Source organism: Jatropha curcas, chromosome 3 (assembly GCF_041381405.1).
Source record: "Jatropha curcas cultivar XTBG-Jc1 chromosome 3, XTBG_Jcur_1.0, whole genome shotgun sequence".
Classification (NCBI taxonomy): domain Eukaryota; kingdom Viridiplantae; phylum Streptophyta; class Magnoliopsida; order Malpighiales; family Euphorbiaceae; genus Jatropha; species Jatropha curcas.
Window position 1 is genome coordinate 8,414,913 of NC_143153.1, and position 19,281 is coordinate 8,434,193.

The 19,281-nt window shown below is 31.6% G+C and overlaps 2 protein-coding genes across 3 annotated transcripts; both read right to left on the bottom strand.

Annotated features, from left to right (window-relative positions):
* Positions 1 to 978: 978 nt before the first annotated feature.
* On the bottom strand, positions 979 to 8,960 carry PEX22 (peroxin 22). Its single transcript, XM_012230991.4, has 8 exons — positions 8,604 to 8,960; positions 5,780 to 6,016; positions 5,642 to 5,689; positions 4,625 to 4,681; positions 4,443 to 4,544; positions 3,285 to 3,350; positions 1,545 to 1,646; positions 979 to 1,430 (listed from the first exon to the last, which is right to left on the bottom strand). Exons 1-8 carry the CDS (start codon positions 8,706 to 8,708, stop codon positions 1,326 to 1,328), a joined length of 822 nt encoding a protein of 273 aa, XP_012086381.1. The 5' UTR covers positions 8,709 to 8,960; the 3' UTR covers positions 979 to 1,325.
* Positions 8,961 to 17,185: 8,225 nt separating this feature from the next.
* On the bottom strand, positions 17,186 to 18,692 carry CYCP2;1 (cyclin p2;1). Of its 2 annotated transcripts, XM_012230993.4 has the most exons (3): positions 18,413 to 18,692; positions 18,260 to 18,307; positions 17,186 to 17,632 (listed from the first exon to the last, which is right to left on the bottom strand). In XM_012230993.4, the coding sequence occupies exons 1-3, from the start codon at positions 18,643 to 18,645 to the stop codon at positions 17,359 to 17,361; spliced, it is 555 nt and encodes a 184-aa protein (XP_012086383.1). In that variant the 5' UTR covers positions 18,646 to 18,692; the 3' UTR covers positions 17,186 to 17,358. The 2 variants fall into 2 exon arrangements, with proteins under 2 accessions (XP_012086383.1, XP_012086382.1); XM_012230992.4 differs by having other exon boundaries at positions 18,260 to 18,690.
* Positions 18,693 to 19,281: the final 589 nt, after the last annotated feature.

Consider the following 19,281-nt stretch of genomic DNA (forward strand, 5'->3'; position numbering starts at 1 on the left):
AAATTGCAAACTTGTAATTTGGTGTAATTATTGTGAATTGTTTTTAATTTTTTTTCGAATTATATATTTGAATATTTTTATAATTTATATTTTAAAAAAAACTTTCAAAAAGTAAATTATGTTAAATTAATTTTTTATTCAGATTTTACTATAATTATTCTAAATTTGAAATATTATTCAAAACATAAACATAAATTTGAAATTTGAAACTTTCTTTTTTTTTTTTTGTTTTCTAGAAAGTCTAATTTGAAACTTTTAGGTAATGATATATTAAAAAGCTCATGTTATGGCTCTTTAATCGTAGAATCTTATTATTTCATGGGCTAATTTTCGGATTTTAGTTTGAGTTTGTACAACTCAAAACATAAGTAATATATAGAAATGATACTCAAAACCCCTTTGATTTAGCTGTTTATATCAATAGATAGCTGCTATTAGGTAATGCTGATAGCTAGAAACTAGCATATATATGTTTTATTTTTAAAGTGAGTATATTATTTTTTATTCTAATTTATTATATAAATAAAAAATATTATTTGAATTTTTGAAATAATATTTAATACAAAATTATTATTTTTAAAATAATAATACATACAAGGACGATAACAATATTAATTTGAAGATTTTATTAGTAATATTTTTCTGAGGTTAATAAAGTCCAAATAAAATAATATTCACATCAACGTATCTCGTAGAATGAGCAAGCAATTGTTGAAAACAGCCACTGTTTAAAACTTTTATCTATTGATTAAAAAGCTTATTAAACACCTACAAACTTCTTAATTGCATTAAATTTGTAATTTCCACAGATTTTTTTACCCTACCTAATGCCCCAATCTCAAGTTCAATCTGCCATCCATTTTCATTAGATTTGTAATTTTCACAGGCTTCTTTGCCCTAGCTAATGGCAAAAAATAATAAAAAGGAAAAACACATCAACACAATATGTAATGGTGTCAGTAGACATTGGTCTCAAAAGCAAGGAAAAGCCCACAAGTCATGGGACACAATAGTATTTCACTTGAAAATTGGAACACCAAAATTATTGTCATTGCTTACATATCCTGTAACTGATACAGATTACATACAACCAATCCATTTAATGAAATCTCCAGTCCAAAAAAAAAAAAAAAAGGGTTCAGATGTGACCAATCTAATGCACAAATTTCAAACAAAATTAGAAGGAATTTGTGGTCACTTCTCACCGAAAATTAACAACTGGCGAAGAGTTTCTAAAGAACATTGCGCTGTAATCAGTTTTTCTTTTTTAACACAAAGAACAATCTATTTTAGGTTTATACTCCAGATGTTTTAGTGGTGAAGCATCAAACACATCCAAAGAACTGTTCCAAGGATGGAGCACTAAACACATTTGCAGCAGTTCGTTCGGGTCTAATAGGAGAAATGTGAAGCTGATATTTGATAAACCTCTGTAACAGAGAAAAGTGAAATGCAGAGTAATTAGTAGACAAATTAAAATCAGTATACAGTGAAAGTGAATGTAGAGAAGTTACAAAAAAATGGCAAGTTATATTGATATATACAGCTAACTGAGAAACAATTTCGGGATTTGTGTCAATATGCCAATCTGGTTCTAGCTGCCGGACAAAAGATGATCGTCCATTTTCCATGCTACAAAAGAGAACCTGCAGGTGCATTTTCCATAAATTAGAGAGATCAATCGAATTTGAAATCCTAATCTTTTAAAGGAGAAAAAGATAGAAAAAACAAAAAAAAGGATATCCATTGCCACAATTTATAGTTAAAGCACAGTGGTACTCTTTAAGCTTCTATCATCCAAGGAACAGCTTGCATTAGAATTTACGTCATATCTTAAAATAACAACAGCAGAGGTACCATGAAATCAACAACTCAATCCATCAGACTACCTCTAATTTCAATGGCTGCATTATTAAATTATGAAAACCAATGTTTCTCCTTTAATTCTTTATTTTTTTAACCTTTCCAAATGCCAACAACACTCCATAGTCCATACGCATTAGGATTTCATTCCAACAACATTAGAGTGCATGACAATTTATTATTTTGTACATTGCAATAATACTGAAATTTGTTCAGGAAATGATAACATTGTAAATTGATATCATTTTTTGCTGGAAACTCTCCGTAATTGCTATGTTTGCCCCCTTTCAGACATAACATTTAGCATCACAATTTCTCATTGCCTTGTATTCTTTAGTGCCAGTTGCTTCAATAAGGATTCCAACGCATCAATTACCAGCACTACATTCCACTTAGTCTTTGATATTTTGCGAACAAATTCCTTCTACCCATATATGTCCACATCCTTACACAATTGCCTTTGTGAACAATATGGTAGCCAAAAATCAAAATATTAATATAATTCAGCAAAAATATGTACTAAAGATTCTCATGCCATGCACATCAAGCACTAGTGACCCGTGCCATATACCTTGATTCATATTTCATAACATATCAAGAGATAAACCTAAGACATATCCACAAGGAACAATGGACTGAAACAGAATAGAAAACATAATGAAGCAAACCATGAAAGGAAGTATAATGAACATGAACAATTGTATCATCTGGTAGCAAGACAAAAATGTTTATGATTTACTAAATTGACATTTCACTTCCCATTGCAAGAATAATTGTGAGAAATGCGATCACGAAATTCTGCGAAACTGTTTTTTCACTCGGTTGTTTATAACTTGGTCATTACAATATTGTAGGCATTATGTTTGGAATCATCCACTGTATTTTTTTTTACATATTGAATAAATAATACACCGTATTATAATTATCTCAAAAAAAGATTGCATTATCTTTATATCTAAAGAATACCAACAAACACATCTAAGAATATGCAAAAACATTAAAATCAACTGTTACATAATGCTTTGATATTGAATAAATATCTTTAACCTTCTTTCTTAGGACATAAAAAGGGTCGAGGCCATTAGTATCTCAATATTTTTCAAGGTTCACAAAACTGAATACTCTCTACTGGAGCTCAGATAAATTATCTTCATAATTTTGCTGTTGTTGATTCCATAAAAAGAAAATTAACTCAATTTTCAACCAGAGTTATCAATGAGCACAAAATGAACCACAAAAGGATGCCATGCAACTCACACTATGACACTATAGAATACCATCATGAATCATTTCTATGAAGAAGTATCAACTCAGGAAAAATAACTTACGGTAGATTGATTCATATATAGAAGTTCCAAGATGAGGAATTTTAATTGTTATATAATAAGGAAACAATATATTCAAAAAGCACTTCTACTTACCTTGTCTTTGACTAAACCACCAGATGTGAAAACCCCTGCATTTTCTAATGCTGCAAGAACCTTTTGCTGCAGAAAAATTATTCATGGCATGAGAAATGTAGCAAAAGTGATTGGCTGGTATGAAAGGAAAACTAGAAAGACAGCTCCAAAAGAAATTTAAACAAGGGACAGTTACTACAGGATCCACAAAATACTTTTAACTCAAGTACAAACAGTAAAAGCAAACACTTGATTGGTCAACTATCAGTTAAATAGTAAGAGAATATCCACAAAATTTCCTTTATGCAAAAATCCTCAACTTCACAACAGTATATGCAGATGAGAAGATTTCATTAAGTGAATCAAATAGAACCATTAACATGTCCAGTAAGAGCAGAAGAAGACAATCCTAGCAATATAGATCAAGCATGAAGCACCTCTTGAAATTGAGAAAAATTCTAATACGTTAGTCATATCGTCAATGAATACCTCAATGAATAGCAGATCGTTCTTTTAGCTAATAGCTCTCACCTCAAACATGCACATACACTTAATGTACACCAGCAATTTCAAGTATTGGTATATTATAGATCGAATAATAAACACTCTTAAAACATTCTCAGAAAACAAATCCTCGAAAGAGAAAAAATAGATACCAAGTTAACACCACCTATAACCTCAGGTTTCCAAAATTAGCAAGATGGTATCTTAAATATGTCGGTGGGAAACATAGAAATCCTTATAACATATAGACCAAAATCCTACAACTATGAAGATCTCCAAGCATAGTAAGCTCGGAATAGGCACTAGAGCGCTTTTCTTCTCTTTCCAGCTCTGTAGCGCACTTAGCAGCTTGAATGCCTAATGCCACCTTGTCAGTTTATGTTTGAAAATTCCCGCTCATAGGTTGGACAGTACAGAATTTGAACATCTAGCTTATTTTAGAATATACAACTATCCATCCAAAAATATTAAATTTGAAAGGTCAGTTTATGCATGGGTAGACTTTAGAAAGAACAAAATAACAATGATGACATGGAAACATAGGAGACAAGTACAACATCTTATGCACATAAAAAAAAATGGATACTAAAATCATGAACTCTAATCATATAAAATGCAACACTGGGCAAAATTGATAACATCCAGTTATTTGATAAAACAATGTTGTAGACGTACTTCACTCTCATCATCAAGTACTCTTTCCATAAGATAAAGATCACAAAATTTTGCTATCTCCAACAGCACTTCCAGAACAGAAGACCTCACAGTAGCTTGTTTCTGCCATAAGAAAACAACTCAAGTTATCTTCTAGGCTGCTGTTGAAAGCATAAATTTTACTGCAAAAAAAATTTCGCTACCTGAAGCTCCTCTGGAGTAGTTTCCTCAAGGATAACTCCAAGCAAACGACACGTGACCTGCACATTGTAAGTGGTCAGTTCTGAAATTACCTAAGGAGAATGGCTTTCTAAATACTGGAAGAACCCCAACAGTTAATAAATCTGATGAGAACAAAATAATTAAGATCCAAACTCAATTAATTGTGATATCACATACTATTGCAATATTTTAATGCCAGATAACAAGCTCTGAAAATTTAGCCAAATGACCTGCCAATGACTAGAAACTACAATATCTACTACAAAATAAAAGTTGGTAAAATCATAGCAGGCTAAATTCAAAGACCCATAAAAAAAGTTGGTTACCCAAGATGCACACGTTTGGACCCTAGTTGATGTAGGAAGAAAGAAACCACCGGTAGTCATCTGACAAATGAGAATTAAAATTTTGCAACTGCATGCAAGACTAAGTTTTACATATATTCCAAAGAGCAGTCTGATACTAACACAACTAAATCTATTGTTATGCAGATTCCATGCATATACAAATAGGCACACCATTTCAAGTAATTATTTCATTTTGCCAATAACACAATTCCAGCTCCTGCTCCTGTTTCTAATATATGATTTCAAGAATAAGGCTCTCCTGCACAGGAAATTTACATGGCAGCAACTCCTCTCACTCTTGAATAAGCATAAGCATGCACTTTGAAAAGGAATTACAACATTTCCCCATAGATTATTTCTGGATTTCATAATTATCTCTGTTCTTAATCAGCAATCACTTCAAATTTGATCAGAGAGACACTTCGTGTGCCTATTCAACTAACAAAAGTATGCAAATAGCAACATTTTCATCACAGATACAAAGAATTGGCAAATAAACTAAAGATTCCCAAGAAATCTAACTTCGAACCATATATGGTCTTGTCAAATAAAAAAAGGATGACACATAGCCCACTTCATATAAATAGCAAACACAAATTAAGCAAATGAAGCATCATACTCGGCACATTTGAGAGGCAAGAATGCATTTACCTTTCTTCCTTCACTCAATTTCTGTCTAACTATCTGCCCCAAAGTTGGCTGAAAAATAGGGAGAATGTCCACTAAGAATAAGCAAACATGCACAAATGAAATACAGTTCAACGTTGGGAAAAAGGTTGATGCTTATACCTTTACTGGCTGGAAGAATTCGTCAACGACATTTTGTGCTCTCAGATCATCAGAAGATGAACAAACTCCAGGAGGAGTCAATGTTGAATTCGATTGAGCACTAACAACTGAACTACTAGTTGGAGGAGCTTGGCGTTTTGGCTGTCTTTGTTGACTTCCACTGGGTGACCTAAACAGCCTCCAAGTAAAAACTATAGCAACAGCGAGCCCTGCAATAGCCCCCACAGATCGAGTATCCTGATACCAATTTTAAGGTAATGAGAACTCCCAAATATTCTAAATAAAAAAACAAATTTCACTTTTTTGATAAGCCATAAGCAGACATGCAGTCAAGGAAAACTAGATTTAGGGATTATTTTGATTCAAATTTAAATTAATGTAATTTATAATTTTTCTTGTAAATTTATATTTAGAAACGTTAGCTTCTCAAACTATTTAGGGATATTTAACAAAAATTGTTTGTTTCATATCCAATTCAGTATCAGTTCAGATTTTTACTGGTTTGAGATCATAATCATAGTAGCCTACAATTAGAATCTTCTTAGTTTGGGTTTCAAATAATAGAACTAGGATTAATTTTCAAGCTCTATAAATACAAGTAACAGGCTGTTTTTCTTAGGTTTATTAGTAATGGAATATTGTGAGTACTTGGTTTGAAATGCTTGGTGCTTATTCTCCTCTTCCCTTTATCTCTCCTTTTCCTATGCTGCTGTTCTTGCTGCCTTTTTTTTGCTACAGGACCTTGACTACTTTTCACAGCTCTGATCTCTTATTCTTCTCTCCCCTAATTCTTCTCTTGTCGAACTTCTTGCAACAATCTCCTATTTTTCTGCTCTAATTTCCTATAATTCAACCCTTTCTCCTCCTTTTGTTTGATGTGCCAACTCTATCCCACATCACACCACTTTGAAACCTAAGACCAAAAATTTTCAGAAAGATGAATAGGGTGTCTTTGCAGCTTAAACTATGAATCTGTAATTTTAATCAAGAAAAAATTAACACATTCCTCCAGAAGGAAAGTAAAAAGATTGATCAAGAAATCCTTTAAGCTGGAAAGTTAAAGACTCCAGGAATACTGGGGGAATTGTTGCTAGTTGTGATGGCAAAGATCCCATTGATTTCCATAAAAGGGAGTTAAAGTGCATGGGAAGAAATAAAGGCAACACATTATGCTCCGACATAGGTTCTATACCCTCCTAAGTCCAAGATGATGATATTTCTTGGGAGCTGGAAGGGTACAACTCCATCTTATTAAGTTTCCTTTCTATTGTTATTCTATTTTTTAGTCTTACATTAAAAGAGAAAAGGTGTCAGCTTTCAGCCATGACAAGATTATTGACTCTTCTTCCTTCATTTTCTTTTTCTTTATTTTCAAGAGATCAGTTATAGCCTTGATCACAGGTTCATCAATATAGAAGTCGACACATAAAGACATTCATATATTGTCCAAAACATTCAAACACAAGATATCTCCATTATCAAAACTTGCTTATTAATTTCCCCCTGGACTGCATATCCCTTTGCTTTGTCTCCAGTTTGTAGGCAAAGAAAATGCTACTTCTATTGAGCAAAGACAGGTGTTTTGTAGGCCTGGGTATTTTGTATCCATTGAGCGAAGATGGGTTGTATATCTTGATGTGTCCCAAAAGTGCTCATAGTATTATTATGAACACATAAAGCCTAGAAAATACATAACCAATTAAGATGTTATATGATTGCATCAGTACCCCTAAGAACACAATCTAATATATCGTTGTATCGAGTAGTTGGATCATAGTCTCTTACCATAAAAATGGCTGCACGTGCAGCAGCACCAACTATAAGAAACCCATCAATCCACATGTGATGTGTGAAATGATAGATGTATGCCACAATCATTAGCTAGATATTGATAAGGGGGCATGGGCATACATGTGGCGATACTATAAGCTACAGTTAAACAGTCTACTCTTTTCTATTCTTAAGGCTGCAGTCGGCAGAGCCACAAATGAATAAGAAGTTTTAGCTTTTAGCTAAGAACGACTAACCATAGTTATTTACATTGAAATTTTTAAAATATTAGTACATTTCAAAAATTGGTTCATTAAAAACTAAGAGAATTTATTATTACTCATCAAATCTATATCAACTTAACAAGTAACCATAAGAATTTCTAATACTGGTTGATAAATGGATGGATCTTATATGATCAAGTTCAATAATGTAGAGGAAATAATATAAATCACAAATATTTTCTCCTAAATTGTCCAATTCCTGCGAGCCACCCTAAAATTACTAGTATAGCTATACCAATGCAAAAAACCATAGTCAAATGAAGGTCAGCCACTTCTGCCAGAGCCTTGAGGCTAGTAAATGGATTTGACCGTGACAAGCAATCATGTATCTGGTAGCTCAACCTCACCCATGAATATTCATTTGAAAGGTAATTCAATAAAGGAAAGGGAACTTTTTCCCAAGTTGACTCTCCAGGGCGCTTAATACATGGCAGTCCAAACTCATCCAAATGAATATCTCACTCTCGTTGTTTCTTACGCATAAAACGTCAAACCCCACAAACCACTGATGGTTACATACTTCTTCACGAATTTCTTAGTCTATAGATATAAAATATATCGAATTGGGCTATTATTCCCAATAACAGCCGCTTAAACGAAATGCTTTCTACAACATCTCTAAATACACAAAATTCCAAAGACAAAAATGCAGAAAATCAAAATTAGACGCATTTATAGCCCAGTCAACTAAAAAACGGAAATTAGATTTCAGATCGAAACAGAAAATTGAAATTAAATGACGAAATTGAGAAGGGAAGAGAGATAGAAACCAGATTATGGAAAGAGATCGGGAAGAGATTGGACATCTTGAAGGTTATGTAAGCGCCAAACCGCTTGATCAGCTGAACCAGCTCTTCCTTCGATGACTCTGCCATATGCCCTAAGACAGCAATCCCCCTATCTTTTCTCTCTGTTATACTATCAAAAACGCCACGTCGTTTGTGGTCAAGCAAGAATGAAAAAGCGCTTTTGCTTCAAGGAGAAATGCTTAGATTCTCAGGTCTTCCATTGATTTGACAAGGCTCTTCTCTTTTACGTTAATAAATTCTTGAGATAGAAGCAGAGACCAGTTCGGCTTTGCTTTTGCGATTCCCAACGGAGACAGAGTGTGCGTTTCTTATGCTTTTTTGTTTTTACTTGTTTTGTTTTGTTTAATTTATTAGTATTATTATTTTAACAGAAAATTATTGTACGGTTTATGTATTTTAACTACTCCGCCTCGCTCTTTTAGAAAAAAAGACTAAAAATTTATAATTTATTTACAGTTAGAATATAACGTGTTTGTCCATTTTTTTACATCTTTTTAGTTAAGGAATTTATTACATCTTTTCAGTTAAGTAATTTATGAAATAAAAAAAATACCTCTTTTATTTTTAAGAATGTAAGAACGAACTAATTGTATTTTTTAAATAATATAGACTGCACTGTAATTCTAGAATAATATTTTTGTGTCTCTCTTTTCACCTCTGTATTTTCTTATTGACTTGATAGAAAAGATATAAAAATTAGACAAAATGATATAATAATATAACAAAAGCAAAATATATAAATAAATTAGTTTATTTTTAAAAAGACAGGGACATATTAGTTGTATTTTGCAAATCACATTATGGTCTTCTCAAAAAAATTTTGACATCTGGCTTTTAGTTATAGATATGATTCGGTGTGTCCAATCTCATTATTATAGTTAGACCATCTAACGACTGTGATTGTTCGAAAATTAAAATTAGAAATGATATCATGTAAGGTTTGTTTGAACAGGGACCTACCTTAGTGAAGATCCCGTTTGATTCACTTGATTTATACAGTTGATACATTATATACTTTATAATATATTCACTTTGAAATTAAGAAATATATACATTATACATAATAACATATAAAAATAATTATATTTTTAATTGCATTTTAAGAGTAACCATTATCAAAATTTTAGCAGCCAAAAGCATAAATTTACTTCTTATAGTTTACGCGATTTTCCTTGTGGCACGTTATAGTTTGCGTAGAACCCATGTCCCTGAAATTGTCACTTCCATTAACAACCATGCACCTAATTAAAGCACAAGAAGTGCATGCAAATCAAATACAATGACGTGGAAAGCTCTCTTAAAGTTGTTGCTTAGTCACCAAACCGTGGCTTTCTTTTTATACTAGGTTTTGCCACATAGGCTAATTGAGGTAATTTTCCTCCAAATAAAAAATAGGCTCCAAATCATATAACTTTTCACCACCCAAAGTTCTTATTTCTCTCACCAAACAAAAGCCAATGCACAATAGGGTTAAACAACTCCATTCAATTTAAAGAAGCACATTCAAAAATCTTCTTGGCAAAGGCACCAAGAAGAGTATAGAGCGAGAGTTGTTGAAAGGATTTCAGTTTGCAGTGAATCATGCATGTGGAGAATAGTGCATTGAGTGACTTCTTCGTAGAACCAAAGGAACTGGAGTTAGTTTATTCCTTTATTTTGCCCTTGTTTTTTTTGGTTTGGAAATGCGCTACGTTTGTGATATTTTTATGAAATATTGAGTAAAGGTTTTATTTTTTTAGGGTGTCTCACATGCTTCACTTTCTCAGATTCCTTTTATGCATTTCTCTGTGCTTATAGTGTGTATATATAATTTTTTTTATTATTGATAGAATTTGCTTATAGTATTAATATTTTGATGTCTTTTGTGGCTTTGCATTGTTGGAAACTATAATAATATATATATTTAAATAGAGGAATTACCTTGTGATTTCAGATGGTTGATAAAATTGTTAGTCTGAGATGGTTCCACGTACGGTGCGAGAAATGGATGGATCTATGTAAGCTATCTCTTGTAGATTTAAAGCAAATAGCTGGGGATTTAGGTTATAGCAATGTGCATGCTATTTATAAGAGATGGTTCATTGGGAGAGATTATGAGACCTTTAATAAGATTAAAGATGCTGTTGATATGTTGTATAAGTATAGTTTGTTACAAGATGGTCAAACTCTTGACTTTTTTTATGGAGCATTATATTATGAGCCAAATATTATTGATATACCTCTATTAGGAGGTCTTGTGCAGGAGGGGGCAATAAATGTGAATCAAAATATAGATGGAGTACTTAATGAGAGCGGGAAATAAGTGTTAAGGATAATTTAGACTTTGGGATTAGAGTTCAAATGTAAATGTCACTGAGGTGAGTTCAATTGAGGATATAAATATGGTCCAAACCATAGCCCTTTACCTCATAGTGGTTAGTACATTGTCAATGCAAACATCGCAACTGTTAATAATAATAGTGATAGCTTTGAAGAGGAAAGTGGAGATGACTCAAGTGGCAGTGATAAGGATGAGGAATCTGAAGGTAATAAATTTGAAGATGATGAAGAAGATTTTGATGGGGGAGGTGATGAAAGTAATATAGATGAGGAATTAAGAAAGAATAGAGAGAGAGAGAGTAAAAAGCTTCAACAGAAGAGCCAGGGCACTAAGAATAGAAGACACCACTAAAGATGTTTCTTTAAGAGAAGTAGGTACTGATTTTGAGTTTAAGGAAGAGGATTTTATAAATGATAAGTATAAAGGTTTGATAGGGGGTGAGCCTTATGAAAATAGCTCAGATCTAGACATCCATGTTTTAGTCAGTAATGATAATTCAGGTGGGGATAATGCAAGTAGCTACTTATCTAATTTGAGATGTCTTCACCATATATTCTTAGTTGATTCACAATTTGAAGAATCTTTATACTATAATCTTTAATATTCTCATTAACTTTCATTTTTAATGCTTCAAATTTTCTTTGTGAAGTGTGTAACTTTACTTGTTTTGCTCTTTTAAAGCTTTGATTTTCTTCCTTTAACAAATCTCACACTATCTTATTTGTCTCAGTACCCATAATCTTAGGAAAGATAGTCTAACTGACTGCTAAGTGAATGAAAGACAAAGATTTGAATGTCTTTAAAGCATCCTCTATTTGTTGCTTCATTTGGGTAAGAGTTGGGTTTGCTCTTAGTGGAGGTGGCTCATAATCCTTCTCCATCACCTCTTACAAATAATTTGAATATAAAGGTAATTTGAAATCAACTTTACATGATATGTTAGTACAATGAAATAAATTTGCTACATAAACACAATGACACTTGTTGGCAATTGACCTGGAGTTCTAAAGCAAAGGTTTAACCCCAAAAAATGCCTATATCTTAAAAATAAGTTCCTTCCAAATATCATCCAACACTAAAAGGATTCTTTTAGAATCCATTATTCTCCCATGTGGTTGTCCTCATCTTTCAAATATGCTCTCCACATTAAATTTTAAACCTAGCATATCAGCAAGTTTACACTAAATTAGAAAGCAAGTTGAAAATTTAAGCTCAATTTACCTTTTCTTTTTGTAATCAACATTTCCCCTTTATTTTCTTTCTTTTGTAAGAAAATATATCCTTATTGTTTTATATATGCAAGCGAAGATGTAAAATCAACCTAATAGCAACAAAAAAAAATGAATTAATTATAGAGAAAGAAAATAAGAAATTGATTAATTAAATATAAAAAAGAAAGAAAAAAGAAAAATTATTATACATACTTTTTCCACTAAATAGATAACGGGACCGTGAAATGAATATATTTGAAACGAATATCTACTATAAGCTTGCATAAATTCAAAGCAAGAAGTTCATAAATTAGCAACACATAAAGATTACATATGATCAATGTAAGCTTTAAAATGCTAATTCCAAGCTTAAAACTATATGATAAAATATAAAGCTCTTCAATTTAATCATTCAATTCAAAGGTAGTCTCTTCCAGCATAATGCATATATAGTTTAAGTGCAAATTATTATATGAGCAAAATGCAACATTATACATAGAAGCTCAAACTATAAACTAGCAAATTATATGAATAATGATTTTTGAAAATATCACATTAAAGTCAAACTAAAGAAAAAATATTTACAAAAAAATGTAATAAAAATCGAACCAAAATTAGAAATTCTGAAAATTAAAAATGCAATTTATTAAAATAATTTTACAATTAGAAATAAAAAAAGATTGAGGGAGGACAAAAGAGAAAATCTTATTTCACTAAATTACAAAATAATTAATTTAAGATTATAATAATATTTTACTATGATTATAAAAATTTCTACCTTATTCATATAATCCTTAATTAAATGCATATATTTCCATTAGTATTCTATGAATAAGATTAATTAAATAAATCTAGGACAATATATAATGAAGTGTCATCAACTATTTTTTACTAATTTATTCTATTCCTTTTTAGGTCACATTTTTTTGGGAGAATTTAGATGAAAACTAACAAGTCAGTCATTTTATTTTATGTCAAGTTACGGAGTCAAGAATTTTTTTTAAAAAGGCTAAAATAAATTTATTATTTAATATTAATAAATACGTTTACATATTCAATTCCTTACATAAACCTATAGTAATAATAGCAATATAATTTTATTATTTATTATTCAATCTTCACATTTTTTATAATTAATCAAAATTAATAAAATAATTATATAATACTTATAACTTAACTAAAATAATTTGGATACATATATATATATATATATATATATAATGTAGAGCTTGTCTTATTAAGCTGGTTCTAACTAACATGGTCACAATTCACAATCATTTTATCAGAAATAAGCGCAAAAATTTTGAGATTTCTATACTCATTATCTCCTCAGTGGGTATTAAAATAGAGCCTATGATAAAAGTTTTCTCTTGACACCAATATGGATATATTACAACCTCATGGTTTCTAGGTATCTAAGAGAGAATATTTGTTTGTCTAAAATTTTTTTTTTCTCTCTCATTTCACTATTTTTTTTTTTTTCCGTAAATTCAGTTGAAGAAGCTTATGTTGAAGGATAAATCTTATGAAACCATCATGGTTTGGGATGATATAGTTTTTGGGTTAAACGATGATATGAACAAGTCTTTCAAGGTACTAGTTATGGGATCCTACATCTCAGTTGAGACAGTATTCTACTATTATAAAGACAATCGTCCTTATTAAAGAATAGATAGTAAGTATATTTGGTCACTCTTTCTCTGGAGTTGTTCTAACCTGGTACCACAAGATTGATAAGAAGGCCGAATTGGAGGGAATTGACTTCCTCTTCAATAAGACACTAGTCTTACGACAATTATTTAGAGATTTCGGAGGATCTGGAGCTTACCGAATAGAAGAATGGAAAAACCTTCTTCGAATTTATGGTTAGATGGAGAGTTAAAACTGCTCAGATGAAAGTTAGGTTGGAAATCAGACATCAAACTAAGATCTTCATTAAAGGCACTTAGCCAACTATCAGGGATAAGTTGATATTACCCTTTGAAACCCTTTAGAGATGCATATGATGTGGGCATTCAAACGAAAGAAGTTTTAGGATGGAAAAACTATAACTTTAAGTGGGAATCAATAGTAGAAAAGCTTCGACCGGACGATACTTCTAACCACCAACACATCGCCATTCGACAACCACAAAGGGTGGTTGAAGTAGCGTTCAATCATGGCCCTCTCGATGGTGCACAAGTACAATGGAGAAAGTACAATGGAGAATCCATCGAATTGTTGGCATCTGAACTAACTTAATTTTGACTCGATTGGTTTAACTTGCTTGACTCAAAATTTGGCTTTTCAATAAAGCTTCCACTCACCTTCTCTCTTCCTCAATTTAAATGGGCTAATCAAAATTATCACTAATGTCTCTAGTCCCCTCTCTAACATATACATATACACAAACACATGCTTTTGTATAATAAAATATTATAATAATACTAATGACAATACCATCAATTATTGTAAAAATAATGCCCATAAACTACTAATGAAGCATAATAATACTATTTAATGAAAATAATATTTCTAATAATAGCAATGATTAAATAAATGATCCTTAATTTAATATAACCCGTTAATATTTCTGCGAGAATTAACCATATCCATATTTGCACAAAAATTTCTAACATAATAATTAGTATTTTGAAATTCAATTTTTTAAAAATGAAAAATCAGGGTTTTACGTAAATCATAACCACTTTTCAAATAATACATAGACTTATTCCCTGCCTTTACACTTTGTTTGGAAAAGAGAGGAAAGAAAATAAGGGAGGAAAGAAGAAAAATTAGAGAGAAAAATAATGAATGATTGTATTATTTATTTTCTTTTTTATTTTTCACTTTATGTTTGGATTAGAGGAAAATGAAGGGAGGAAAAAAAAATAATATTATTATAAAATTTACAACTTTACCCTTGACTATATAAACCAATGGTCTAAGAATTATTGAATCTAAATATAATTAAGTACTATTTTAACAAATAAAAATAATTTAACCATCTTAAAAAATTTAACTAGTAAATTATACATACCTCCTATTTTTTAAAACTAACACATGCCTCCCTAAATTAACGGTCCATTACATAATTACCTCGCTCCCTCCCTCCTATGTTTTAATGACAAATGATGACCCTTGTAACCTTTGATATATTAATTACTTCTACTCCTTCATCTCTCCTTTCAGAATGAAATCATATTTCTTGCTTTCTATTTCTCATGGCAGAGAGTCCACCGCTGGCAGAGAGGGGTCACCACTCCACAGTGTTGCCTGAAACCATTTATCAATTTACAGCGATTATTATTTTGATCATCAAATGGTATTCAATTATAAAAATAATTGCATATTCATATCTCACGAGTCGAACATGAAATTGTGGCTCTATTGAGATATTTTTTCAGCCACCGAAGCCACCACCGGCCCACGGCAGACCCACCATCTATAGTGGCTGAAATTGTTACTACCCACTAAACAATGAAAAATTATAGACAAACTTCAGAGTGGAATTCAACTATGCTATCAATTTAATCAAACAATAACTAATTCTAATCCAATTGATAAAAAAAAAAAATCCCATTTCAAACCTAACTTAACAATAATTAAGAAATCCGCAATATTCATAAATTAGCCAAAGATATGTAAAGGCGACAAGGTATCAATTTATACCTATCTGGAAGGAGGACGTCATCGACGATGGTGGAAGGTGACCGGAATAGCGTCTGATCGATGTCTCTCTCCCTCCTCCTCTCTTGTCGAACGAAAAGCGGGACATAGGTCCAAGAGGTGAGCCGACGGGATGGAGAAGAGATCAATTCTACTGATAACGTGACTCTCAAGCCAAGCTTTATTGGGTGCTCGCCGAAAACTGAGCGGTAGAGGAGACGCTGGACCAAAGCTCGTGATCTCCGATAGCGTTATTGAGGAGAAAAGGAAAATTTTTTTTATAGTTTTGGTTCAATTAGCTAATTCTAGAAGGGTTCTGGTGATCGGTTCAGTAATTTTTTGTGGTTTCTGTTTGAACCGGTTCAATTAGCTAATTCTATAAGGATAGAATTGTCTTTTTTTTTTTTTCTCTTTCCTCTGATCTTAATTTATGAGGTAGACTAATAGAAAATTAGGCTGATGTCGAATGGAGGGAGTAGTTGTGCGATGGACTGTTAATTTAAGGAGGTATGTGTAAATTTTACTTTAATCTAGGAATGTGTTTTTTTCTCTATTAATTTATTTGAGTACTATTTAAATAAATTAATCACCATCTAGATAAAAATAATACTATTTGATTACTCTAGAAAAAAAAAAAAAAATTGAGACCAAAATCCTTTTCGTATCTTATTCCTACTCAACTAAAAAGCCTTTTGTAATTTTCTCATATTGTCTAGATAAATCTCTTCTTCTACACCGGTCTTATCTAATTCTTTCAATTCTATGAATTTGTTTCCCTTCTCAACCTGTTTGTAATTTTTCTATAGGCTTTTGCTTTTTATTTGATGGTTTCATTTTAATTTAATTTCTCATTTTTCCATTTAGAAAAAGGTCCAGATCTATGGCTGTATCCTGCAATTTGGAGAAGTTAAGTTAAAATGGAGATATGTATGTATGGGTTGCTTTGTAATTTCAGAGCCAAACAGTGAAATTTTCCCAGCAATCAGATACTTCCTCTCCAATTTGGAGAGATTGCAAGTTTGCAGACCCGGAAGGAAAATATTGATTCAGCTATTTTCTCTCCACCTCCCAAACATTCCATCAAAATTTTCTTTCCTGTGATAAAATCCACTCTTCCAAACAGAGTGTTAAGTTAACTTTAACCTTAACCATAACTTGGTAAAAACTTCTAGAATTGATTACAATCATCCCCTTTTTTCTGCTAATCAATAAATTTTACATATTATAGACTGATCTTTAGCAAAATATCAAAATTACATTATCTAAGATTACAGCAAAAGTGTCACAAAAATCTCCAGCAAGATGAAGTTGGAGCCACATAAACCAAAAAAAAAAAAAAAAAAAAATTCAATTCCAAAACAAACTGAACATGAAATAAACTATAAACTCTGGCAATTCAGTGAAACCAATTTCTACTTTTTTTTCTTTTTCCTTCAGTTTTGCTTATATGAGTATATAAATATGAAGCAGAGAGAAGAAAAGTCTAGATTGCAAGAACTAATTAGCCAAGAAAGAAAAAAAAAAAACAAAAAGAAAATCAATCCTCTAAATGAGATGGTGAAGAATTTGATTTATCTTCTACAGAAATTTCTGTCAAATCATCCAAGGAATTAGAAGGTATTGCCCTTTCAATTTTATGGATTGAACCATTCAACAACATCTCTTTTTCCAGGTGCAAGCAATAGCTCTCAAATGCTCTAGAACTGACCATAACTCCAAAATCTAATAGGAAAAGGAGTTCAATTTCCAGTTTGTTCAATTCTGCATTGCTCACTCCCCCAACTCTTGCATAGAATGCATTGTCACAGTGCCTGCAGAATTGAAAAATCCAGGAATTATATATATGTATGTTTCTTACACTATTTTAATTCTATTTCTTTTTTTTTTTTTTTTTTGAATATTAGGGGAAGGGATTTGAATCTAGATCTATTGTCAGATCGTATATCTACTTATTGCTAGTCTATGTCTTGGTGTGTATTTTAATTCTACATTTTGGTTTGTATCATCCCAAATAGCCTAAACAAATTCCCCAGACAAAGAAATTACTAATTCAACTCTAAATTTTCTTTAAATCAAGATATTATCAATTCAACAGGATCATTAACAAAATAGATGATTAATTCAATATTACTTTGTAAATACTTTCCTCTTTAAATCAGGATTTTGTCAATTCAAGAAGAAAACCATTAACAGAAGAAATTATTAATTCAATTACTAATTTTGCTTTAGTACCAGATGAAATTCGAATTCCCAATTAACATCACCTGTATCATTAGGCTAAAGCAGTTTAATTCAGTTACTATTATTGGTAAATATTATAAACAGAAGCATTTAAAAATACAAAATCAAGAAAAGTATAAGACAATTAAAGAAACATATGTGACAGTAACTATATCAAATCCAAAAAAAAAGTGTAAGGAGAGAGAGAGAGCACTTACTCATCATCTAGCATCTTAGAAGCAACCATAACACATGTAACCAGAAGCCTGTGCACATTCAATGATATAATAAGAGAGTCAGGATGTTTATGAAGCAGCCTGTCTAAATACACATATCCAACCACAAAACAAGAAGGGCTGCAATTTGTGTACTTATAAAGCCTTTCCAAATATTTTGGAATGCTAATGCTTGGTGCTCTTATCCCATGAAATGCATTTAACCTTTTTCCAACCCTAGAGCTCATTATGCAACGCACAAGCTTATCATTTCTAGCCACCAGCTTCTCTATCACAGTAGATAATATGGTCAACACTCTTGGTGTGCTTTGCTCCGAGTGACTCGGCTCTGGCTGCCGGTCGACGGAGAGCTCGCCGGCGGCTAACATTTAGCACCCATCAAATGGGGAGTGAGTGAAGGGAAAGATTTGGAGACATTTTGATGGCTTTTATGTTATCTACTTAGTGGGGCTATCATGAAATGGGTTTTTGACACGTGTAAATTTCATGACCTGTCAGTAGCTTTTTTTAAGGTGATGAGATTTTTTATGTTAGTGTATGGAGAAAATGAAGGGTGTGGATTGAATGATATAAATTTGACAATGAAATGAAGATGGAATATTCTTGGACAATAACGATTCATAGAATGGGTGGTTCATCTTTGTCTGGAGTACAAAGTGTAGACAAACCAGAAAGTAGATGGTTTGATAGTACTCCACAATCAAAGTAAAATTTCATTAAGTGGAATTTGTTTATTTCTATATTTTTGTATATAAAGTCTAATAATAATTCACTCGTACGAAGAATAAAAAAAATACAATTTTGATTTAAAATATTTAATTAAATTGATAAAGCATAATATTTGTGTCACAGGCAATTGCTTGCTCTACTTGGTGCCTATTCATGGCCACTGTTCGACTTTACAGTGTTTCTATAAGTCCGATCTAATTATTTTAAAATTTTTTTTTATTAGAGATGAGATCTGCACTTCTTAAAATTTAAAATTGCATGTTAATTTTGCTACA

Bases quoted from the DNA above. Each gene is read 5' to 3' on its own strand.
- PEX22 (XM_012230991.4), bottom strand. From the start codon at position 8,708: ATGGCAGAGTCATCGAAGGAAGAGCTGGTTCAGCTGATCAAGCGGTTT. The intron at 4,545-4,624 runs GTAGCGAAATTT...TTCTTATGGCAG, and splicing joins CTACTCCAGAGGAGCTTCAG to AAACAAGCTACTGTGAGGTC. The intron at 1,647-3,284 runs GTAAGTAGAAGT...ATGCACCTGCAG, and splicing joins GTGGTTTAGTCAAAGACAAG to GTTCTCTTTTGTAGCATGGA.